At 43.3% G+C, this 25,733-nt stretch overlaps 1 protein-coding gene across 1 annotated transcript in view; it reads right to left on the bottom strand.

The window, feature by feature from the left end:
• The window catches only part of LATS2 (large tumor suppressor kinase 2), a 54,601-nt gene extending 32,455 nt beyond the window's left edge, over positions 1–22,146 (bottom strand). The window contains exons 1-2 of the mRNA XM_080926209.1: positions 21,973–22,146; positions 9,133–9,672 (exon numbers count right to left, since the gene is read on the bottom strand). Coding sequence (XP_080782335.1) covers positions 9,133–9,471 — 339 coding nt within the window. The 5' untranslated portion in view covers positions 9,472–9,672; positions 21,973–22,146. The remainder of the gene's footprint in view (positions 1–9,132; positions 9,673–21,972) is intronic.
• Between the last annotated feature and the right edge of the window lie 3,587 nt (positions 22,147–25,733).

Raw genomic sequence — 25,733 nt, 5'->3', positions numbered from 1 at the left:
AACAGAAGTAATAATCCAGTCTACTGGGTAACTGGGATCAGACAGAAGAAGGAAGAGAGACACCAAGTACCCTATGAGGTGCTGGATGCCACATTTGAAAGCTTGCTGGAAGAGTCACTGGGTCAAGGTACAGAAATTCTAGATGCAGAGATCTACAGTGACAAATGGTTGAAAGCACTTTTAAAAAAGCAGCAGGTACTGAGGAATGCACCCACTAACACAGCAGCTGGAATAGAGAGCAGTGCCAAAATCAAGTAGTGTATCCAAAGCCAAGAAGACTGCCCAAGACTTTCCTGGGCCAGAGAAGGTAAGGGGGCAAAAGGGACTTTCAAGAAGGGAAAGGCACTAGAGAGAGAGGCAGAGGTGGCAGAGCCTCCTGTCTGGAGAAGGGCCCTGAAATCATTACTGGTGTCTGAAAGAGGGGCGGGCTTCTGTTCTTGGCCCTTTACTCCTGAGAAGCCCAAAGGCAGAGCTGTGATGTGAACAGGGCCAACCAGAAACCATCCCACCAAGACTCACTGGCTCATTCCAGCTGGGGAAAAGCTACTGCTGCTTGCCTGAACTTTTCCAAAGTAAAACAGAAAACCAGGAAGCAACAGCAAGGCTGAACAGAAGGCAGGAGGCAAAGAGGGAAGGCAACAGAACCACAAAACTTCCTGAAGCCACCTCTAAGACACTAAGAGACAGCTGACACAGGGTTCACTCTGTTCTACTCTGTCACATTCTTGGGAACTCCTTCCTAGATGTCAAAAGAACCTTGTCACCAGCCAAGGTTCTTTTGTTGAATAAAAGCTTTTATAAACCAAATGACATTATGTCAAATTTACACTGAATGTTTACTTGCTGGCTGGGATAAATTTTTTTGTTAATTGCTTATTTTTGTACAAAACAACTTTTATGTCTATACGATTAATAATTCTTCTCATATTTTAACCAGGCAAATGTACACCCATCCAATCCACAGATCTTGGGTTTGAAGAAATATTCATGTGATTTCAAAGAAAAAGGGACCAGAACCCTGAAAGCTGGTCAGAGGATAACAATCGTTGTATTTAACAAAATATGGCAGATGGCATTGGGTTTTGCCACCATATTCCAACAAGCTCCAGCCATGTGCCAGCCACCAGGCAAGAAGGTACTCTTTTCTACTCAAGACAGCTCATGATGCAAGAGTATTTAACTCAATCCAGAGATTTATTCTCTCTAGTGACAATGCCAGAATTAAACTACAGACTCCTAATAAGTGCCCCATTCTCTTTCTTCCTGACTGAGTTTTGTTAGGAGTTGACCTTGTGCTGGTTGATGGCCTTAGCTCCCAGGTCCTAGCCTATGAAGGGAAGAGCTCTAGAAGAAAGAGCCAACAGAGTGGAAGCTCTTGCTGCTCCAACCCACTCCTGTCTGTGATTCTGGATGAAAACACTTGCAAAGGATGACACCCGGGTATCATGGGCCTTACTTACATGACAATCACATCCTGCCTACTCCAGCGGCCCTTTTCTATCTATGGTAGTAAGTCCTGGGGCTGGGAATCTATTACCAGCAGTGACATGGCCAGCTGGTGCTTCTTCTACAGTCTGTCTGCCTCTGACACTTGAAACATCATTGCCTGTCTTTGTTACTTTGTGGATTCTTCTCTTCCACCCTTGTCCACCCCTTTTCTTCTACCCTTTCAGCCCCTTAACTCTAGGTAAGAGAGAAACAAGTATAGAGAGAAAAGGAAAGAGATCCCTGAGCAAAGTCAGGGGTCAGAAAGGGGACAACTTTGTCATAGACTAATTTCTGCTGATTATGGACATCAAATTCCTTGGGGGCAAGTTCAAACTTCACCATGAGAATATTTAATTTCTTCTAGTTGTTTCTTCTTTGTGCGTGCCTATTTAAGAAGCCATGACCACCAACAACCAATTACCTATATCCTACCCCAGCACCAATTCTGGGGCCCTAGCATTTATATACTTTCTTAAAAGTTCCCATAATTTCAAATCTCACACAAATGCAGAAACTATCTGCAGCTGGCAAAATCATGCCCCTGCTAGAGCAAAAAGGCAACTCATAATCAGCTGCTGTGGACAGTCTGAAGCAGCCCCATACTACACACCTGGGATTAAAGCAAAAACATATTCTTAAAGTATTTCTGTGATTTTTAAAGAAACCAAAATTCCAGAATTCTCACTACGACTGAGCACCTTGTTCCCAACACAGAGAGGCTGGGTGCTAGAGCAGCACTGAACTGAGGGACATGGGTCAAAAAGCAAAGTCTCCAAGAGTTTCCTTCACCCCAGTAAAGACATAAGGAACACTTGACATCTTAACACTTTGCCTGCATGCTTGTCTATGCACTGTGCATGCAGTGCCCGAGGATGCCAGAAGCAGTTGGGTTCCCTGGAACTGGAGTTACATACAGATAGTTGTGAGCTGCCTTATGGATGCTGGGAATCAAATCTAGTCCTCTAGAAAATCAGCCAGTGCTCTTGATTGTGTCATCTCTCCAGCCCCTTCCCTACTCTAGATCCTCAAAATGGTTTGCTGGCAACAGAAAGGCTTTAAAAGTCTCTGGCAGGCAGTATAAACCCAAGACTGGAATTTAGAGCTTTCCCCCAAGATCCTTCCTGCCAGGCTGCTACGATTCCTAGTCTGAGCTACATTTGTGCTAGAACCTAGAAGTCAAGCTGACCACTACATAATTGTGACAGAAAACTTCCAGGTAACAAAATGGGCTTCAAGTAAATCTATTTATGATTGCCAGCAATCTTCACACTGTGGCACAAAGAGAAAATGCTAGCATTTGTAATGAAGTCTGGGATCTGGGAAAAAGGCTGCTTAAAATGGAGGCTTAGTGAGGGGCTGTGAGGATCAACCTCTGGACCCTGGTTGCTGCAGCAGGGAAGGGAAAGATTGGTTCCAGAGTGTCTTGCTGGCTTCTCCCCAACAAGCAGGTCTTACCCATCTCCCTCCCTCACCATCGCCAGCTCTTTCAAAAATTTAAATTGACAAAGAGTGGGGTTCTAAAGTCAGCTAAGGCTTTCACCATCACAAATGTAGCTACTGGAAAGAAAAGAGAGGTTCCTTCATAAGTGAACAGGAGCAGGTCAGCCTCTGATACTCAATGGGAGCCTCTAACAACTGCCACCTACTTATGTTGCTTGCACATAACCAAACCAGGATCAAGCATAAACAACAACTAGCCCAGTGCTGTTTCTTAGTCCAGGTGAGCAGGACTCAAATGCCTAAGAGTAACTACTAATCCATCAATACAAGTAAAAACTATAAAAATGCCATTTACCCTAGTAATCCCACTCCTAACATTTACACTACGGAAATCAGCTCAGCTCTTGGAGAATCAACTTTCAGATTCGTGAAGAATACGCTCATTCCCTAGTAATTCCACTCCTAATATTTACACTAAGGAAATCAGCTCAGCTCATAGAATCATCCATTCAGATTCATGAAGAAGATGATCATTCCAGCTTTTTATGATAAAATAAGTGACAATTATGTGAGCAACAGACTACAATGCAAGCTTTAAAAGTCTTGTTTTAAAATGGTATTAAATGACATGAAAATGTTCATGTTGAAATGTCTTCCCCTTGACTTGCTTCTAGGGTATATCTTTGTGTTTCCTTGGCTCTGAGTTCCTGAAACTGGTGGCTAAGAAAAAATCTGTTGCTTCTTGGGCTGTGGCTTACAGTGCTCTACCACTTAGCAACGAGCACTGATAAATGCTCAGAATGAATTACAGAGTGATTCGAGAAAAAAGGAATCTAATTTAAATGGAGGTTGTGGGAAAGGGTCTTTTGAAACACTGCCTGAAGACAGCCTGGGGGTGCAGGAACAGCACCAGGAAGTCTGAGAACAAAATCCATAGGACCAGAGAAGGACAAAGGGCACAGGATAGCCTAAGGCTACAGGTTCTCTAGGGCCTTTCTGAGGATGGTGGGGAATGTTTCCAGATGTGAAAAGACCCAAGGGTGCTAAAAGAGAGCTGGTCACAAACTACTACATACAACAAAAGCCTATTTTTTGTTGTTGTTGTTGTTGTTTTTTTTTTTTTTTTAAAGAAGCCATGTCTAGTACATTCATATACTGCTTAATACATGCTTTTTTAAACTAGGAAAACATTGCCCAATTTTAAACCTAAAATGTTAGAGTAGTCATATCCATGTCCATAAAATTACAAATAATATTTCTAAAGCCATGGTGCCATGAATCTATCTAATCTCCAAAGCTAAAGGCAAGGTTGGGCCTGGCTTGGACTGGGATGGATGGCAGGCAATCAACTCTTTGTCTTATACAAGATATAACTCTTGTGCTAAAGGGCCACAAAGGGACATACCTTATTTAGTATGGAGAAGACTTAAGAGCAGGAATGACAGAGAGGTAGAAACTCTTTGTATCTCCTCAAAGTCATTTTATTTATTTACTTTTTGGGCTTTATGAGATGCTGGGAGTAGGACCTTGCATATGCTAGGCACATACTCTGTCACAGAGCTACCCTGAAATCCTCTTTAAAGAAATCCTTTTTCACAAAGTATGTGGTTTACCTTTTGGCAGGGCCAAATGATGTGAAAGCCACTGAAGGAGATGGAGAAGGAAGAAGAGTAGGAGGAGGAGGGAAAGGAAGAGGAGGAGAAGATAGTGAGACAAACAGCTGTCCCACCCAAAGCCCATTGTCAGCCATTTCCTGTCACTAGCAGTACAAACTGAAACAAGCTTCCTCCTTCCCTCCCCACTTACTAGGATTTCAGGGGAGGTTCAAGTTGAAAGGTGGGTCTCTTTCCAGAAAAAAGAAAAAAGAGGAAAAAAAGCAGCTTGGCTTTGCCTTCTGCACATTCTTTCCTCCCATTTCTCTTTCCTTGCTTTAGACAGGGTTTCCCTACAAAGTCCAGGGAAGACTCAAACTTAGCACTGCCTTACAGGTGTGCACAACACATCTAGCTCTCTGGATCTCTTCATGTTGGTCAGATACACTTCATAAAGATCTGCTTTGTGGATTATGAACTATCCCTCATTTGGTGATGGGGGAGGTGATAGATGCTTTTGCCTAGACCAGTATGTGAGTCACATCTGCTTTGGCAAATATTAACCAGCAGCTGGGAAGCTGGGAAGCACTGGAAGGACTCTTGAAAGCCAGGCCTCAGAGCAGGGGAAGTGAAACAACAGTACCACAGCCTGCAGTCACAGTCCTCCCGAATCAAGTCCCCTATAAGTCGGAAACAAATTATTATAGAGAGCTAAACAGAATACCTCAAATTTACATGGGGACTTCTAGAAGAGGCTACTGCTGAAACAAAACAAGCTTGATAGACACCAAGATCCCTTCAAGAATACAAATACAAAATACAACCCTGAAATGCCTCAAATAAGTAAACAGATAGAAAATCTGTCCCTGGTAGAGAATGGGCTGTTGGAGCATGCAAAGGACCAGAGCTGCAGCTAGAGCATTGAGGATGGATACCAGTGCTTGCAAGGCTGTGCCCTCTGCCAGCAAATGCCAAAAGAGGCATTTTGATAACCCACACCCTCATCAGGATATAAGGGAACAAGAGGGAGAAGTTACATCACACAGAAAACAGACAAGCATCACATGTCAAACCAGAACTCTGAGCCACCACTCAGCTGGAGTCCTCAAGATCTGCCACTGGCAAGTGCTCTGTAGGTTGAGCTCTTTCTGACTTTCCTCAACTCACTATAGCTTAAAACAGGGCCTACAGCCTATCTTACACAGCATGTAGGACATGTTACAAACAACTCACTCACTCCTAGGTGAGCCCCTAGTACATGGAGGCTGTGTCCCTTTGTAGTGCTGCCAAAGACTTACTGAGGAAATTTCACATTCTTCCCTTGATGGCTTAAGAATGTCTGACTTCCTTTGCTAATTTCCCAGAGCATACAGCTCAGGATGCAATGGGCCCATTGTCAGGAAGCCGCCTGCATTAAGGCACATCCTGACCACTGCCTGTGCAGTGAAGAAAGTCAATTTGTTTACATTCTCTCTGCCCTGGTTCCATGAAAGACCTGAATTACTTGAGTACATATGGGGTAGGTTAGAAAAACTACAGTTGACACAGAAACCCAGGACCAAAGAACTGTTAAGTACACGGAGTCACAGACTACAGGCTGGTTAGATAAGCACAAACCAGGTCAGATTCGGGGTCCAGAGAGAAAACAGTATTCCTCAAGGGAGGCAAAGCCATGTCCTAGTACTACTATCTGGAAGAAATTTCTCATCTACATCTTTTCCTAGGGGACACAACCTGAGGAAGGTGTTATTCAGAGAGTGCCAGGAGCCATGGGTCTGCACCAGGAGCTACAGTAAGACCTCAGGCTCCAAAACACCCCAGGCTCCCTGAGAACAGGAAACCAAAAAAATATCCCACATAAAGGATGCAGAAGCTGTCTACTATCCCAGCAGCACCCCTGAATCTTAGCCATGGCACCTAACACTTGACCCCCATGAAGGTGCTCTGCCTGTCACCCAGCAGCACCTCTACATGTGTACCATAAGGAAGACCCTCCTGTCTCCAAGCAACACCTCTGTATGCCATGTGCATGCTATGCCAGTCTCCCAACAAGTCTGTAACCCTCACCATACAAGTGTCCCACCTGTCTGTCACCTACTACAACTCAAGCGGAGAATACAAGTCCCACAGAGAAATGCTACCCACATGTAACCAAAGCTGCAGAGTGTGATTGTGTAATTGGAACCTCACCTTCCAAGGCCTCAATCTCTAGCTAAAGAACATCTAGCTCCTTCTATAACATTAACCTAGTTACTTGCCTATCACAGGCTTCATGTGTTTTATTTGTAAAAGTTACACATATTATGTACACAGTATATCATGTGGCAAACACTTTACATTGTTATGTTGAAAATATCCTAAGATCTTTCACTTTTTCCAGATACTTCCATTTTAAAAGGTTTAATTACAAAAGTACCCTAACATGCTAGACAGGAGTGTAATTAATGTATAAAATTAATGGGACTGTAAATTTATAACTTGTGCACATTTAAAATGCAAATTTTACCTTAATATGACATTTAAAAGAAAATGACCATTTTAGGTAGTCAAGTAAATATTTTCAACTAGTCATAAAAAAGCATGTGTGTATGCACAGGTGCTAAGATATTACTTGTGAGTTAAGCACGGTAAAGCAAGACAGGAGGTTCACTTGAGCTCTGGAGTTCAAAACCAGTCTGGCAAGAACCTGGCTCAAAAAGAAATAGTGTGTGTGGAAAAATCATGGGCTACCACCACTATGCCCCACAGGGATACATGGTACTATGGCCACTCTGCTACATTACAGGAACTTTAAGTCAAACTAGGGAAGGATCAAGTTGCACCTAAAGAGTGCATCTAACGTTTTCCAGGCCTGAGAAGGTGCAAGGTGCACTTCCCCTATTAGACAGATATAACACAGCTTCAGTCCACCCACACACAGCTCCAGGGAACTGTCAGTCCTCTCCTCTTGCTGCCTATGTTCACAGTATGACTTTCCTACCAGAACCTTCTAAAAGCAAATGCACTCTTGTCTGAGCTGAAGATGGAGGGGGGTGCAGCTGTTTTAAGTTTTAAAGTAACAGTAGACTGCAAACTGACTGAATTATTTCAGGAGCATTGATTTTGGTAAAAGGGAGTCCTTTCTGCTAGCAATTAACATAAATTAACATGGATGAGCCTTGCAGGCAACATGCCTTGGCTTCCCTGTATTTGCATTTCACTGTATTAAACACTGTATTAAAGAAGCACTCAATTCATTCTTGCTCTGCAATTATCACTAATGGATTTTACTTTAATAAGATGGCACCTGTACTCTGGATTGTTTGTTTGACTTGTTTCTCTTACATTTTAGGTTCTGGATGCCTCTTTTGCTTGCAACTGATTTACAGTAGGAGTGGATCTTAAGATTTCCTGTTAGCCTGAAAGCCTGCTCCTCCACCTCACTCTGCTGTCTCCCCAGAGTTGTTCCTTCTCTATTTTTAAACCACCATGTTCTGTTAGGGAGCAGAACTTGGCAGCATATTTAACTTCAAACTCTCACAATAAAACAGGTCAGCGGCTACTGTCAGCCTCCAGTGCTATACATCACTCAAAATGTTCTTCTGTACAAAGGTAACTCCACTGAATAATGCCTGCAAGAGCCAAGTTAACTGTGACATATATCCCCACATGTCAGAGAAGCCACTACAAAATGTGGAATGTTTCACAAACACATTAATTACCACAGCAGTCAGTCCTATAAGTTCTGTAGCTGTAACTACGAGAGGACTGACGTTCCCTTTGGAAGTAAAGGGTGGCGTGGGTTAGCCCATTCTACAACTGTGATACAGTCAGATGTGCACACTATGACAGTGTCCTAAATGCTCCGTTCTGAGTAACATGCTGCCATGTAACAGATGCTTCATGTTCCACCAATGGAGACACTGGTTTTGAGCAACCACATTTTGATGATTCCCAAGTCTCTGGCTTTCTGAACATGGCTATATTCTCTGTAACAGTATACTCCCTATTTTTTGAAATAGGAGAAAACACCTGGCTACAGCAGTACACTTCTATCCCAGTAAGTCTTGGGGGGGGGGGGGGGGGCGGACAGGCAGAAGAATCAGGAACTCAAGGCCAGAATGAGCTACATGAAACTTTGTCTTTAATAATAAATAAGAAATCAGGATAAGGACAGGCATAGAACTGTCCACAAATAAAATTTTAAGAAAACACAATCAATAGAAAACAGAGACTGGTTCATGCAGGTTAAATATAAATAGCACTCCTCCAGGAAGGAAATAGATATACAAACCAAAAACAAGGTAAGAGAAGCCAGTCTCTTGCCCACAGAAGCTGAGAATAATCCCAAGCAGGTCCCAAGGAGAGGGCTAAGAATAGATCTGGAAGAAGGCACAGCTGAGTAAGGAAGCGTATGCTTAGCATGCACAGGGCCCTGGGTTCCATACAAATACACACAAACAAACCCACAGCGGAATGAAAAAGTTACAGCAAGGAACAATTTCAATAAGGAAAAGTGCCTAAGACCCTTGGAGAGAAGGCAGCCACCAGCTAAGGGACACAAAAAAGGGCAGTGTGAGATCAGTTCAGAGCTTGCACAGAGCTGCTGAAGGATGCTGACACCCAGACCCACCTGGTCACATCCTGCATTCACCAACTCCTGAAGCATCTGCCGGTTCACCTCTGCAGCCGCTGAAGTGCCTGACTCATTGGCAAAAGGCAGGAGGGAATATCGGATTTCCCTGAGTGCTTTTTGATAAGGTCCAAACTTTGGGGTGGCTCGCATCTGCTGCTGCCTGGAGGCATCTTTGTTCCCCAGGACTTTGGCATCCAGGGAAGTGTCACTGTTTGGTCCCACCAGCAGCCCCTGGTTGGAAGACTTGGACGGCTGCTTCAGCCCCTCTCGAATCTCTTGCAATCGCTGCCGGCTATTTCCAGAGTAAGTTGTGGCAGGAAAAGTCTTTGGCCTCATTGTTAGTCCAGTTTCCTTTTACCATAAATACAATCTTCTCAAAGTGTCTTATTATTTTAAAAAGAGCAGTCAATAGTGTCAGTGAATTGTAAACATGCTTCAGAACAACTTCCTTTCAAAAACTGTTTGTCCTTCCATTTCTGTAGTTCCTAAAAAGAACCTAAAATTTTCCAGAGTTTTCATTTTGAAGACCATCACTCGCTGAAAAAGAAAACGGGACAAAAGTGTTCATTTGTGGATTTCACATAATGTTAAAGATACTTTCCAGAAATACATGGTGATTTTGGAAATATTCCACCTAGAGAGTAAAGAAAAAGTGTATTGCTTTTCAGAAGTATCATGTGCTACTTGGCTCTGGAGCTGTCCCAAGAATTTCCCTGTAACAGGAAGTCCACAGCCAAGTGTCTCAACAACTGCCAAGATCACTGTCATATAATTCTGAAAACCACAGCCTGGGATTTAGGGTTAAACACACCAAGTAGATTTCTGGTTTGTCCCTAATATCAACCAATTCCTGATCCACACCACTGTCCCCTAAGCCTGTGGCTTTACCCAACATCTTCCTTCACCCACCTGGGACTGTGGTCCTTCATATTTTTTGATGAAGCCCTCCCCAATTTTTCTGAATAAAACATCCAAAACTCACCATATTGAAGGTATTCTCTACTAAAGTTGAAAGTGTTCCACACAATACCCTGAGAATGAACATAACAAGGCTGGAGAACTAGCTCAGCAGTTAAGATCACATGTCACTCTTCCAGAGGGCCAGGATTCAATGCCTAGCACCCAAAGGGTAGACCACAACCACCATTTAACTCCAGTTCAGGAAATCTGAGACCATCTTCAGGCACCAGTCACTCTGCAAAGTTCTCATGCATATGAAATAAATACAACTTTAAAAAGAGTGAGCAAGTACTAGAAATTGTTCTACTCAAAGTTATGCTTAGTCATTAGGATGAGGCAAAGTCAGTGGTCATTTCTTAAATGCAGTAGATAGGCATTTACCCAGAGATGTACCAAATCTCCAAAAACATACTGGTGATTAACTTTCTAAGAACATTTTTTATAGAATAGCATCCCACAAAGCTACTAAAGTGATCTGGCCTCACCTATATAAAGCTTGCTTGAAGTAGGGAGTTGTGTTTGTGATAAACTATTTTTAGGTGAATTTGCTGAATGTCAGATCATGAACTGTTTTTGGTTTTTTTGGTTTCTTTTTTTTTAATCTTATGGCCTAATTTTCAAGGTTTTAAAAGGTTGCCCTTGTGCTTAAGTGCCAGAGAATCAATGTAACTGATATGCTTGTGAACTATAGTAAATCTGTTGTATTTGGTTTTTATAGCTGAAAAGATTACAGCTACTAATTTCCTGTTGTTGTTCTTTAAGAGATATTAAGATATAGTACAAGATTTACTCCCCAACCTTTTTTAACCCGAAGACTTTTTTTGACTTTATCAATCCTAAGAAACCCCTGATTAAGTGCAAACCCCTCATTTATGCAAAAGAAAAGTCTCTTGTGTGATTAGACCAAATAGCAAATTACTTTCCAATCTTTAAAAACAAAAGAGTTAATTTGTGTTTTCTCAATTAAGTTCAGAGCAGACACTGTCCAAATCAAACACTGAGTATCCATCCTAAAGGACAAGTTCATAAAATTATGATTTGACTTTGAAAATAAACTTTTTCTCCCCCCCCCAAAAAAAACAAAAACCAAAACCAAAACCAAAGTCATGCTTAGGAGTCCTCAACTCTCATAAAGCAGAAGAAAAGGCACTCGGGGGACAGTATCCTCAGAATGTGCACTTGGACTTTTCCCTGGGCTATCAGGTGTGGTCAGATGCTCTAATGATGCTCGTCCATGTCCACAGTACCAGCTGCCCTGAGATGACAAGAAGAAAGCCTGATAGTCTGCAGCATGCTGTGATGCTGAGCTGCAAGCTGTGGGTTTTATGCATTGCATGTATTTTCTACTTTCAATATTTCCACTTTATTATGCATTTATCAAGAGGTAACCCAGTCACGAACCAAGAAATATCTATACTTCCAACAGTGAGATGCTGGCACCCTTCCCTGTGCCCTTGCCACTCACACAGTCTTTACCTGCATAGTGCCCTCTGTAGAATAGAAAGGCTGACATGCCCCAGATCAGAGCAGTCTTTTACACTCTTCCCTCTGATTCCCTCTTACTCTGAAGAGCACAAAAATCCCACTTCAAATGATATACTTTGGAGTTTCAAAAACACACAGAAAAACTGACCCCCAAAAGAGCACCCTCTAAAAATAGGCAAAGAATTGGGACTTCTAGTTCCAGTAAAAAACCCCATAACCACAAAACAAGACCCTGCTTCAAAGACTTCTTCACATGGAACAAAAATACAGGTAACATTATCCAGTACTAACTTCAGGCTAGACACTGCCCTAAGCTATATATGAATTAACTTACATGCTGTCATATAACCACACACAACAGGAGATATTAGAAATGACATCACATTGACTGTGCTGTATATGGGGACAGGTTCTTCACTGTTTTAAAGACCCACTCTCAGTACAAGTGACAAAAAACTAAAGTTCACAATGTGAAATCTACATTTTAATATATGGTTTCTACTACTCTGAGTCACTGAAGTTGTGTAAGGCAATACAGATAGTGAGCTATGAGATCAGGCAGCTGAGCTCCTAGGCCCAGGTTGGCTACAGCCCAGAAGCCTAGAGCTTTGCTTAATTGATGTAAAATGGGGCAAATTGCAACCACACTCACTTCTAGGAACTTCCTGGACTGATCATCTGTTCTGAAAGACCTGGGTTTCTAAAACCATAAGCTCACATTCCAACAAAAACAGGATGGTTTCTAAGGGCCTGCAAAGCGTGTATGGAGAGTCCTGGGAGTCACTCACTCGGCTAGGAACCTGCAAAGAATTACTACCTTTCCACTCAGAATTCACATAAAATCAGTTTCTAAAGCTTACACTTTCTTCCCTTTCTTTCAAAAATTAGAACTGTGAACACACCTTTAATAAACACCTGACAATAAGCAATTAGGGGAGGAAGGTTCTGCTTGCCTCACAATTCCAGGTTACAGTCCCTCATTATGGGACATCACACAGCAGGTACTTGTCAAATGTAGCAAGAATAAACACACACATTCCTACTCACTCTCTACACAGAAACCGCCCAGGATCCTGAGAATGGCATGGCCCACGTGAGTCTTTTGCTTCAATAAATACAATCAAAACTGATTCCTGCAGATAGGCCCACAAGCCAAACTAATCAAGCAACCCCTCATTAAGACTTTCCCATGTGATACTCGGTTGTGTCAAGTTGACAATTAAAACTAACACCACCTGTCTTTATAACAAATGGCAGTTTAAGAAAGACACCTGACATTATGCATTCATCCCACCCCCCACTCTGTACCTACCCCGTGTACTCTGTAAGTGGAGAAGGAGTCTTTATTTTGAGAGAATGAGTAGTCTGCATCTATGTATGTACACCTAGTGGCATCATTTTTGAGTAAGGCCTTGCTATATAGCCAAGGGAAGCCTGAAACACACAATCCTCCTGACTCAGCCTCTCCATAGCTTAGATTACAGACATGGGTCGAATGCCTATTAAGTCTCAGGCACTGACAGAGTGACTAAGAACCTCCTCTTCAGCAATTTACAATGAAGTGAGGCAGAAGGTAAGTAAGCAAATGAGCTGCAGAGAAGACTCCCCCCACTCCCCAAGGAGGGGAATCCAGGGCACAGGACCGGAGGAGGATGAAGGGGAAGGTCAGAGAAACTGAATAGATAAGGAGTCTGCCTGAGGAGGGGGTAGAAGTAGAATTCCAGCTGGAGGGAAGAATGCAGTCTCCTGCATGGAGACTGGAAACAAACCAAAGGCAGCAGGACTCCATTTAGAATAGCCTTGGGCAAATGTGCACAAGCTGGGTTAGAAACAGGGTCCTGGCCAGGAATCCAGAGGCTGCCTAGCCAGTGCAGCACTCCAGTCCACAGAAGCTGGGATGTGAACAGAGAAGGGCTCTAGTGGTCTGGACTTAAAGACACAGTAGCGACTATAAAAATCTCAGGCATTTAATCAGCCTGTAGCTATCTATTCACACATGCCACAGGGTCATCAGGACAGAGAAGTTCTTTCTGGAACATTCCTCTAGGAAGGTATGGTCTGTGACAGCAGAGTTTACCACCAAAGGATGCTAGCAGACTACAGAGACTACTTTCACAGCTAGGCAAGGAAACAGTTATGAAGAAAGCAGCCACACAAGGTTCTATTAAACCATAATTTATGTTAATCCATATTTCTTGCCCATCCCAGTGCCAAAGCTCAGTCACAGGGCACAAAGGAGGCCCTGGTGGGCTCAAACCTTCCCTGAAATTTGTTCTGAAATAGAGGCTACTGAAGTCAGGAGGAACAGAAGGACTGGGGACCATGGTCAATCTTTTCCTACTGCATACATCATTAGGCTGACAGCATTCACAAGAAGCTCACATGCTCAGAAGTAGCAGCTACATCAGGCAGCATGCCACTAACACCCGCTGCCCAAACCTAATACCTAGGATCAGTGTGACGGTTTGTATATGCTAGGCCCAGGGAGTGGCACTATTTGGAGGTGTGGCCTTGTTGGAGTAGGTGTGTCACTGTGGGTATGGGCTTTAAGACCCTCATCCTAGCTACCTGGAAGTCAGGCTTCCACTAGCAGCCTTCAGATGAAGATGAACTCTCAGCTCCTCCTGCAACATCGCTGCCTAGATACTGCTATGCTCCCACCTTGAGGATAATGGACTGAACCTCTAAACCTGTAAGCCAACCCCAATTAAAATTGTCCTTATTAGAGTTGCCTTGGTCATGATGTCTGTTCACAGCAGACAGCTTGACCAGCTTTTGTCCTTTTACTGTAGGATTATATCGCCTCTGGATTCTGTTTTGCTTCTTGCTCACTCATCCATGCCATGTGTGGCAGCAGCCATCACTCACTGCTAGGTACTCATCTCCTGTGCAGATCCAAGACCTAAAGCATGGTGGCTTTCAGGTCACGCTGGCACAAGCTCAGTCTATAGTGAGGAGGAATAAGTAGTCTGCTTCAAGACCTTGCTTTCCACATCAAAGCTTTCCTCCAGCCCTGGCAAGCCCATGGCAGCTGCTGTGACACTTTTGTGAGGAAGGAACAGGATGCACTTCATCTCTATTACACATCAGCTCTTGCCTATCAGCCAACTCTGACACCACATGCTATAACCCAGCACAAAGTCAGGCAGGGAGTTTAAATCAAAGAGATAGTAGAAATTAGACCAACTTCCAGGCACTGGAAAAACAGGAATAGTCTCAGCACATGTCCCAGAAGAGGGTAATCATGTATACTCTGCAGAGAATTCATGATACTATCAAGGATGGTGACTAGTTGCTGTCCAGGTCCTCGGAGAGTAGCCCAGAGTCTTCAAACATGCTAAACATACTCTCAAATGAATGATTATATTTGTGATATGAATCTCATACCTGTAGGACTTTGGACCAATGTACAAACTGAACACCTATACAAGGTGTCTCTTTCACTAGGTATTAAAAAATGACCAGCCTGTGACTGTGCAGCTTAAACTTTAAGATGAGAGACAGATAATTTTATTTAAGACCAGCATAAAATATGTTAATAAAAATTTGACAAAAAACCAGGCATGGTGATGCATGTCTTCAATATCAACTCTAGAGAGGCAGAAATAAGCAGATCTCTATAGAGCGAGTTCTAAGACAGCCAAAAACCTGTTGTAAAAAAAAAAAAAAAAAGGGGGGGGGGGGGAAACAAAACTAAAACCCCCTTGGGCTCTAGCATAGGCTAGAAGATAAAGATAGGAATTAGTAATGTTCACAGGACAGGGCTATCATGTATTACAGTGAAAACACATCTAAGGGTTCACAATGAGTAGGAAAAAGGTTTTAATCAGGCCAGGGGACAAGAACCAGCCCAAATTCAGCATGGATAGCAGAAAAGATGCCACACTGAACACAAGCAGGTGTGTCAGTCAGGGTGATAGTCTGAGGAGAAGAAAAGTCCAAGGGAAACTGTCAATCCAGTTGTATCCTAAGCCCACTGGACACAGACCTGCAGCCAGGCACCAGGCTGCACACATCTGAGCAAGTGGCTCAGCCTCTGGAAGTAACCATAGCCCAACAGCCAGGGCAGAGTATATTCTGCAATCCCATACAAGTTCAAAGCACCAGGTCTTCATCACTTCTAAATGGCAAAAACCCATACTCCACTGAGAACAAACTCACTGAGAAGTGGCTTACTCCACAGGACAGCAACCTAAGGGACCAATTGTCACTTCCACACCTACCTGCCTATAAGATGGACCAGTGGGCTTTTCTGCAAGCAGTGTATGAGACAGGCAGGAGCACTCTGCTTACCCCCTTCAGACTGACATATGGTCATATATAGCTGGGAAACACCTGTTCAAAAGTGGTCCTCCCACGTCCTTAGCAGATGCTGTAAAGTACAGTGAACTGGGCTGTGCAAGGAGAACGCTCCATCCACAGCAATGTCCTGTCTCTGAGTATGACTCCAATGGCCAAACAAAATGTGACTGAGTAGGGCCAGGCATGGAAGCACACCCCTTTGATCTCAGAGGTAGAAGCAAATGTATCTCTGTGAGTCCAAGGCCAGCTAGCCTAGTCTACACAGCAAGTTCCAGGCCAGCCAGAGATACATACTGTGACTTTGTCTCAAAAACAAAACAAAACAAAAAAAACAAGCAAAACAAAAATTGGCTAAGGACAGTTCTCACAAGACCATCATACAGCCTCACATGTCCACGCCCTAGCGCTCAGTTTTAACATGGAAGTACCATTACAGGCCACAAAGTAGATAGATAGATAACCTTAGAGACATGGTGTTGAATGAAGTAGTTGCTCACAAAATACATTAAGTACCCCTCTGCTCACATTGCATACCTAGAGTAAGCAAATCCAGAAACAGAACAGAGATTAATCAGAAGCAAGAAAACAGGAAGTGATGGCCTGATGTCCATGAGAAAGTCTTCGGTAATAGACAAATGCTGCTTGCCACAGTGATGAGAATACATTCGATGTCATGGAAATAAACTGTACATACCTGCAAACAATCTCCCCCTCCCCTCCCACACAAACACGGATAATAGTTCTCTTTCTAAACCATGGTTCCTAGACCTAGATACTGAGTCCCACTCTGACTGGAGTCTAAACCCCAGGAATGGCTCACACACCATCCTACCCCTCTATCACTCTAACTCAGACACTGAACCACCAAGGGAGGTCTTTCACACAACGCCCCCATATGTTCTGCAAACACTCCAGTCATAAAAGTAGCCAAGGGACTGGCAGTGTGGCTCAGTGTATGTAACAGCACCCACCAACAAGCAGGAGATCCTGAGTTCCAGCCAGGGCAACTCCTACTACACAATCTACCCCTCCACAAACAAACAAACAAACAAACAAACAAAGCCAACTCCATGAAGTTGGGTGCATGGAAATAGCAGGAGTTAAGAATCCTTGACTACCCTGAGTTTGTAGTCAGCCTGTGCTATCTATGAGACCTTGTTGACCAGAGCAGAAAAAGTCAAGACCCTTCTATGTCAGAGTGAAACTAGCTCAGAATCGAGCTGAGCTAGGGGCCAGGAACAACAGCAAGGGTTTTGGTTCCGCCTGCCCTTTCCAGACTCATGAACAATTTGTAGCACAGGCAGGCAAAGAGGATTCTTCAGTGACACTTCATAAAGCTACCACCTGGTTTTCTTCAGTATTTTGATTTTTCTCTAATTTCTCCCCAACATTTTGTAAGAAGTGCTGGTCCTAGAACACCCCAGGTACTGTTTTTTTTTTTAACAGGTTATGTTAAACAGCACCTACTAGGGTCCCTGGTCCTTGACAGAATCATCTAGAAAGAAGCATAATTTCAGTGTCATAAAAAAGAAAAGCTCTTGTCTCAGCTCAGAGACCTTGTACTTTAAGGTTTAGTTTGAAGATTAAACCTTGGTTTTATAACCAAATCTTAAAACTTTTAAATGAAAATTTTCATGGAAATACTCAGCAGTCAATGAAGACTACAGCTGGGGATGAGCTACACTGAGCTACTCCCACACCATTTTAACAAGACCTGACAGATGGGAATTTTTTTCCCTCATCAATAAGTTTATACATATGACCCTTGGGAATATCAAATAAGTAAATCCAGCTTTTGAATTGTTTTGGCATTAACAGCTAATTTAAATGTATTTTAGAGTAAAGAAGACATTAAAACTGAAAACCAGGGGGCTGGAGAGATGGCTCAGCAGTTAAGAGCACTGACTGCTCTTCCAGAGGTCCTGAGTTCAATTTCCAACAACCACATGGTGGCTCACAACCTCTGTAATGACCTCTTCTAGTGTGTCTGAAGGCAGCAACACTGTACTCACATAAAATAAAATAAATAAAATAAAATAAAATAGGAAAAAAAAAAAAAAAAAAGAAACTGAAAACCAGAAACAACTAAGAAACTCACACCTGTAATAGCAGCCTTCAGGAGGCCAGCCTGGTTTAAAGCGAGTTCCAAACCAGTAAGGGCTTCCCAATAAATCCCTACCTCAAAGCAAAGCAAAACAAAGACCCCAAACAAACAAAAAATCTGCAACATCAAGAAACAAAACCACTTTACTGCTAAATGAGAGCCATTACCAAACCCTCTGCTGAGCTGGACGGCCACCAACAACTGAGCACAGCATTTTAAGCAGTCCTTCCATGCTTCCTACCAAACCCAGTTCCAGTCCTCCCAGATCCAGGAGAATGCTAGCAGACAGGAATTCTCACTCTCAACGGTTTCTCCTCACACTTGCCAATCCCTCACAGGCTGCCAAACACACATCAAACATCAACTAGTAAACCAGCTAAAACCTGTACATGTTGGCTCTATTTTAGTGGATTTTTGTTGTTGTTTGCTTATATTTGATTGTATGTATGAATGTCACAGCATACCTGAGAAGATCAGAGGACAACCTACAGTAGTAAGTTCTTTCCTTCTATCATGTAGGTTCTAGGAACTCAAACTAAGGTCATTAGATTTGGGCTATGTTACCAGCCTTGTTTGTGACATAGTCTATGTGGCCCAGGCTGGCCTCAAAATACACAGTCCACCTGCCTTAGCCCCCCTGCACTGGAATGGCAAATGTTTGCTCGATGCTCCCCCATTTTTCTTCATTTGTTTATTTGGGTTTTTGAGGGGGAGGGAGAACATATTTTAAAACAGCATTTCTTAGACCAAAATCTCCACTTATTATTAAAATTACATTCCCACTATAAGTAACTAGCAAAGATGAAACTAAATCAAGCACAGAGGCCAGGCCTTGAGTCAGACACTAAATATCAGATTTATATACCACCACACAGATGTACCACCCCAATCCTGCCTACCTCAGAAAGTCAGAGGCTAAGACTGCCCTTCATAAGGAGGGTCTCCCCAAGGAAAGCAGTTACTCTCTTCCTAGAGATTCAGGAAAACACTGTTTCCCCTCTGTCCAATAATCAAGTCACCATAAGACCTTGGTGAATCTATGTGCAGTGGCCACAGTAGATGAACAGTCCCTGTTGAATCTAAGAGCAAGTAGCTGAAGAGGATAGGACAGACCACCTCCATCAGCATTCCACATCTGAGCAAGCTTTGCTTCCTCAGAACCCTCCCCCTAAGTTCCCCATAATGTACATTCTATCAAAGAACCCCAGAGGGGTTCAACCGAGCACAAACATTCATGTGTGCTTGCCTGCCTGTTTTAATGCAAGGGCATGATTATTTCAGGTCTAAGACCACATTCTACACCAACGGGAAAAGCTGAAGGGTTAGCTGATGGAGGACCCTTGGGAGTCTCCAACTTCCGTGGAAAAGCTTGAACACACAAGAGTGAAGAATGTATTCAGGCAGTCAGACAATGCTGGGGAGGGGACAGATGCTGTCTGGGGGACTCTTAATGTTTACGAAATAAATAAAATAAAACAGGAGAAAGCCTCAGGAGGTAGAATGGAGTTAATTAGTAATGGAAAGTGTTAGCCCTCAGCATTCCTACTTCAGATAACTTGGGGGGGGGGGGGGTTCATATTCTAAACCCAGGTCTACTGCAGTCAAAACCAACTCCCATTCTTCAAGGTCTGTGCCACCCTGATTTACAGATCTTTAGAGTCTGCAAAGGTATCTTAGCAATCAGGGCTAATAAGAAATGCAAAGTCCTGCTATGAAATATGACACTTTTCATTCTTCCTCCAAAAAAATCTTATGTATGTCAAATATTGGCACACAAACAAAAAGTACTTGTTAATTAACTTTACAAAAAAAAAAAAAATCTACCACTCTCACAATTAAGTCGACACAGTCTAGACATTAACCAACATAACGAACATGCCAAGTGAATGGCAAGCATTAAGAAGTGCCAAATTTCCCTCCTAATTTTAGCATCTCCACCAATTATCTTTATTTTCAACATTACTGTTTTATTAAAGCTTCAAGATGAAACAATAAATCAAGTAACATTTGGCTTAAAAGCATTGAGAGAGCAGTTAAAAAACATTCAGGGATATTAGCAGCACAAGCAGGTCCTAAAAATCTAGGGGTGCCCCTCAGAGGACACAACAGTTATGCCTTTAACTTCCCTGATCTCCAGCTACTCCAGACAACACCCCAAGCAATGGGCTTTTTACAAGGACCGAGATTTCTGGGAGTTTCTACAGCTTCCACAAAGCCAACATGCTCCTTCTGTGGACTGGAACACATCAACCATTTGTAAAACACATTTACAGCACAGACAATATAAATGTATTAAATGTATATTCTGTAGTCCTTCAAACATACTATCTTTAAATAGTATGGAATATTGCTGAAAAGTTTCACGTTATTACAAGCATGAAATAATTACAAAACATTGTGTTGGTCTAGTTTTCCAGATAAAAACACAACATTCTCATCCCCGACTTACCCTAGCCCACATGGCTCCCCAATAGCTTTCATAGTTTAGTGTGGATTTACCAGCTCCAACCTCCATTCCACTCTCCAGTGAGTTTTAAGAGCCTAGGGCAGGCTATTTACAACACAGCATTTAAAATAACAAGGCACTTTATTGTAAGCGTGTTCCCCGCCCACCACTGAAAGTCCCTCCCACCATTGAAAGTCCCTCCCACCAAAGCCATGATTCACTAAGGAAATACAGACAGCTCCAATTTACACTTATTCAATTCCAACTAGATGGCAAGGCTCAAGAATAACTCTCAGTTCAAAACTTCGGATTTTCTAATTCTATTCCAATTCTGCACAGCAGCCTCTGTTGGTACCATATGACACTGACATTTTGAAATGTGGGAAAAGTTAAGCAGCCATGGTGAATTCGTTCAACAGTTTTCTATACCTGGATAACCAGACAAACTTTTTACGAGAGGCTGAATACTGTAATGTCTTGTTAATTATAGTTAAGTTAAAACAGGCTTTCTAAGCAGCGTCTGCATTCCTGTGCTGAAAGATTTTTTGTTAATGCCTTATTACAACAGTTGCTAAAATGGGGGGGGGGAGGTCACAAAAAGTAGCCTTGTCTCCAGATTTAGCACTCAAAACTGGTGAGCATCATTTACAAACCTAACCTGAGGTTAAACTAAAACTACGGAGCAAGATTTGGTACAAATTCCATAATAAACGGCTATATTACAGGTAAGCAGGAGAAATTTAAAGGCGTCCTCCCTCAAACTTTTTAAAAAGATGTCTTTTTTTTTTTTAAAGATTTACTTATTATATATAAGTACACTGTTGCTGTCTTCAGACGCACAGAAGAGGGCATGAAATCTCATTACAGATGGTTGTGAGCTACCATGTGGTTGTGGGATTTGAACTCAGGACCTCTGGAAGAGTAGTCAGTGCTCTTAACCATTGAGCCATCTCTCCAGCCCTCACTCAAACTTTTTTGTCAACAAAATCTGCACGTCCCGTTCTCTCCTGTTCACATTCACAAGCATATATTTACACCCAGGGACAACCAGCACGCCTCTTGGTGCAAAGGTCGCCCGGGTGAGACCCCGCCACGCAGACCAGAGTTGTGCGTGCGTGACCAGGGCTGGGGACTGGCGCTACAGACTCAGGCCGCGGAGGCCGGCCCAGGAGAAGTCAGCTCGACAGAAGTGTTACGCAACCGCCCCGCACCGACCGCCGGACGGCGCGGCCCGGGACAGGGCACCGGACGTGCACCGCGCCGCCGAGGGTCTCAGGTACAGCTCGCGAAGCCGCGAGCGCGCGTGGTGGACGCGCGGCGCACGGAGGCCCAGGCTGGGCGGGGTCGACGCCGCGGGACGCGGGGTCTGGGCCTCCGGACGCCGCCGCCCGAGCACAACAAAGCCGCCCCGTCGCCGCCACTCGCTGCCCCGCACCCGCCCGGGACCCACCCGACGGGCTGTCGGTGCCCTGTAAAGCCGCTCGCCTGTGGGACCGGGCGGAGCCCTGTCCGGACAAACTTCCCGGCCGCGGCCCCTCACCTCCGGGAGCGCTCTACACCCTCGGCGGCGTCCTGGCCCGCGGCTCCGGGACCTCGCGCGCCGGGAGACCGGGCGCCGGTGACTGCAGTGGCTGCTGACCCCGGAGGGTCGGGGGAGCGCAAGGAAGCGGCGGCGGCGCTGGCGGCGGCGGCGGCTCCATCTTCTCGGAGCGCTCACGCCGCGGTTCCGAAGCGCAGACCGGAGCGGGACATTCGCTACATTGTTGGCATTCCACGGGCGTCACGTGACCCCTCCTCCCGCGTCACTCCCGGCCGCATACCAGCCCGGGCGGGGCGCCCGCGGCCTTGCTCCTGGCCGCCCGCTCCGCCCCGCCGGCCGCTTCCTGTGCCGCCTGGCCGGGACACCACCTGCCCAGCGCTGGGCTCGCGTCGGAAGTCAGCAGTTCGGGAGCGCCGGTTTTCCCAAACGCCTCATACCAGTCAGTGAGAAAAGTAAGTTAACAGGCCCCGGGGCCAGCTACTGAAAGTGTAGCTGTCTGTTGAGACCTGGGCATCAAATAATAAACCCGGATGCCTGACAGCCAGAGCCTAACAGGACCCAGGATAACCAGCTCCCTCACCGGGCATGTTTTAGGAAAGTGCCTTATGTTTTTATAAAACATATCAGTGGTGCAGGAACAAACCAGGGAGCCTGGCATTTACACTTGGCCACTTCTTTATTCTGCATTTGGGGATTTGGTCCAGGGACAGACTCTGAGAAATAACAGCATGGAAGCCAAGTCCTCCATTTACTATTGGCTGTCTAACATCACACATCTCACCACCTACGGTCTGTGGTAAGTGATGGTGAGGACTAATAGTCTTAAAAATCAACCCAGTTTCGTCTTTAATTAACAAACGTGACATTTGAAGTTTCAATTCCGGAAGAAATTCACAAGAGTGAAGATCATTTGTACCAGTTTTATTTTCGTACTGAAGAAAGAACTCAAGCCTTCTCTTCTGTGCCAAATTCAGGCTGTATTATCAGAGGAACCCTTGTTGGGACTGTTTTAACTGCCTCACCAGCCTTTAGTCCTGAACTGCCTCTCACACACACAACCCTAACCCCCCACTTCTCTCAATTCCCTTAAGGTTCTCCAGAGAATCTTCTCAGAGTTCTCATTTCTTTGTCCTTTGAACTTTAATAATTAAGCCTCCTGCAGATTAGCCTCATTTCTATAGTCAGCCTGACCATGTGTACTACACTGACGTCTTGCACAGTTGACAAAGCCAGCTCAGCCAGTCAACGGGTTCTCCAGGGCAGGAGTGAGGATTGAAGAGAAAAAAAAGACAATTTTTACATTAATATTATTATATTAATATTAATACATTAAAACATGACTCCAGCCAGTTCTGAGGCTGAAATAGGTTTATTATTTTCCAATCTGCTTTTATACTACTTTAAGTACATGGGTCAAGGAACAAGCAAGGTAGTAAACAAAATCCTGTGAACACTTTTCTAGGGGCTAATTAGGATGACCAAGACAAAAGGACATCCACACAGGCTTCTGAGACTGCTCTGAGCTTTGCATTAACTCAAATGTAAATGTTCTTAATCTGAGCCTATGCCCTGGGCAAAAGTTAGATTCATGCCTTGAGTTTACTTCTTTTGTCCTGGTAAAGACAAATTCCCACCAAGTGTAGGAGCAAGTGGCTCTCTACATTCCCCCATTATTTATTTTATAAACAAGACTGCATCTGTCTTAGGTTGTTCTGACAAAAATGCCTTTCTTACCCATTCTGGAATATGCATTTTCAAAAGCAATGCACTTCTGTCTTAGGTTGGTAAAGTACTGTACAGAAATGTACCTGTCGTGGACTAATAGTCTGTTAAGTTAATAACTTTGTATGGGGGTCCATTTTTAATTTCAAGCCATGTATTTTGGCAGCCAATATATTGATGTTGTTAAGGCATACTTTATCACATTGGGCAGGAATAAAAGTATTCCCAGGACAAGAAGGGCTAGCATGATCAAACTATATATGTCATTCTTGAAGTTTGACAAAGATGGAAATACTGACTGCAGGCCACAAATAATTTTATCAGCAATATCCAGCACCAAAGCTCAGCAGGGCAGCATTCTTTAAATTCATTATCTCAGTATACAAGGTTAAAACATCTAGAGAGGTGTTAGAATTATGCCAAATACCCTGCAAGTGTCTCTGAACCTTTTCCCAATTATAGAGACTATCATTGTAAAGTTTAGAAGTAACACAAATCTACTGGTATTTAACATGACACTTGAGATGGCTTCTTACTCTTAAACTCTGAACCTCTTCCCCAATAATTTAAATAGTATAAAGAGCATCAATCCATGGTTCTAAACACCTATCTAAATCCTCTTAACTACCTAAAACATTAGTAACTTTTTTTTTTTTTTTTTTTTTTTGCTAAATGATTAACAAAAGTAGCTGTCTTGACTTCTTGTGGCAAAGCAATTGCAGAAGCAATGGTGCTATCCATGCACTTAAAGCTGCTATTCCAGCAATAATCAAGCCCACTACCTTCTTGCTTCTACATAAAGCCTGGATCACTTCCTGTAGTATTTGCAGGCCTCTCTCAGAATACCAGGGCCCTGTAATACTCACAGGCAATAGAACAATAGCTGGGTGATAAACCACCATAACAAACACCATTAACACAATTAGAAAGTATACAGTTTATACAACTTACATTGAATTTTGTTTCTTACTGTAGAAGAAACAAAAGTAATTTTAACATGACCAATTAGTAAAATATTAGGAGCCTTAATACATGCACTAACATTTGTCCAAAGTTCAGATTCTGTCACAATTTTACCCACTGCAAATGTAACTTCATACAAGACAATTGTGAATTTTTAAATGTCTCTGAAAATGTCCAGAACCAGTCTTCCAAATAAAGACCATTATTTCTAATATTGAACTGCTTTCTAGACCAGTCTGTGATTAAGTCAGAATAACTGGTCACATTAAAGGAAAGAGATGAGTCATTACAACTTCTCTATTTGATTAATTTTTCTAAGTCAGTTTCCACAGTCTCCATGTTCTTATCCCTCAATATCTAAAAGCTTGAGGCAAGACAGCTTGTCCAATCTGGGTTAAAGGCAAACAAAGGTGGGTGAGGAACAGATGTCCAGTACAGCTTCCCAGTCACCATTGTCAGGGCTCTCATCAAGCTCATAGTCAGCATCATTCTTTGTCCCAGCATCAGCATGTCTCACCAATCACTCTGGCAGCTAGCATGCTCCTGCAGCAACCTGTGGGAAAAGCACAAACATGTCCTCTTCCCCATATTAAATACCTGAGCAGGACCATGCCATATGCTAGTAGGTGTATCCTTTCATTTTATGTTGGTATAAGCATGCCTAGTTGTAGGGTGCCATAGGCACTCATCAGAGAGTTCCTTGTCATCCAGATTTTTAAGTTTTAAAATAAAAAGAGCATGATTTAATTAATTGTTTTGTACCGGGGTATAACTTCCCCTTTTTTATTTTATGAAGATATTGTTTTAAAGTTCCACAATACATGTTTAATAATACCATGTCCTTGAGGAATCCCAGTAATATGGGTCGTTAAATTGTTGACAGAGCATCTCAGATGCTTGACTGAAATAGCCAGTTTTGTTATCTGCTTTAATCTGATATGATACACCAGGCATAAAAAAAAAAAAAAACCATAGGCAATGAGTAATTTCTCTTTTAGTTGCTTCTCCTGTTAAAGCAGTTGCAACTAGAAAGTTTGAAAAGGTGTCAGTAGTCACATGTACATATTTTAACTTTC

The sequence above is a fragment of the Micromys minutus genome (assembly GCF_963924665.1).
Source record: "Micromys minutus genome assembly, chromosome: 12".
Classification (NCBI taxonomy): domain Eukaryota; kingdom Metazoa; phylum Chordata; class Mammalia; order Rodentia; family Muridae; genus Micromys; species Micromys minutus.
The sequence above is the reverse complement of the archived record's forward strand: the minus strand, read 5'-3'. Positions and strand labels throughout refer to the sequence as shown.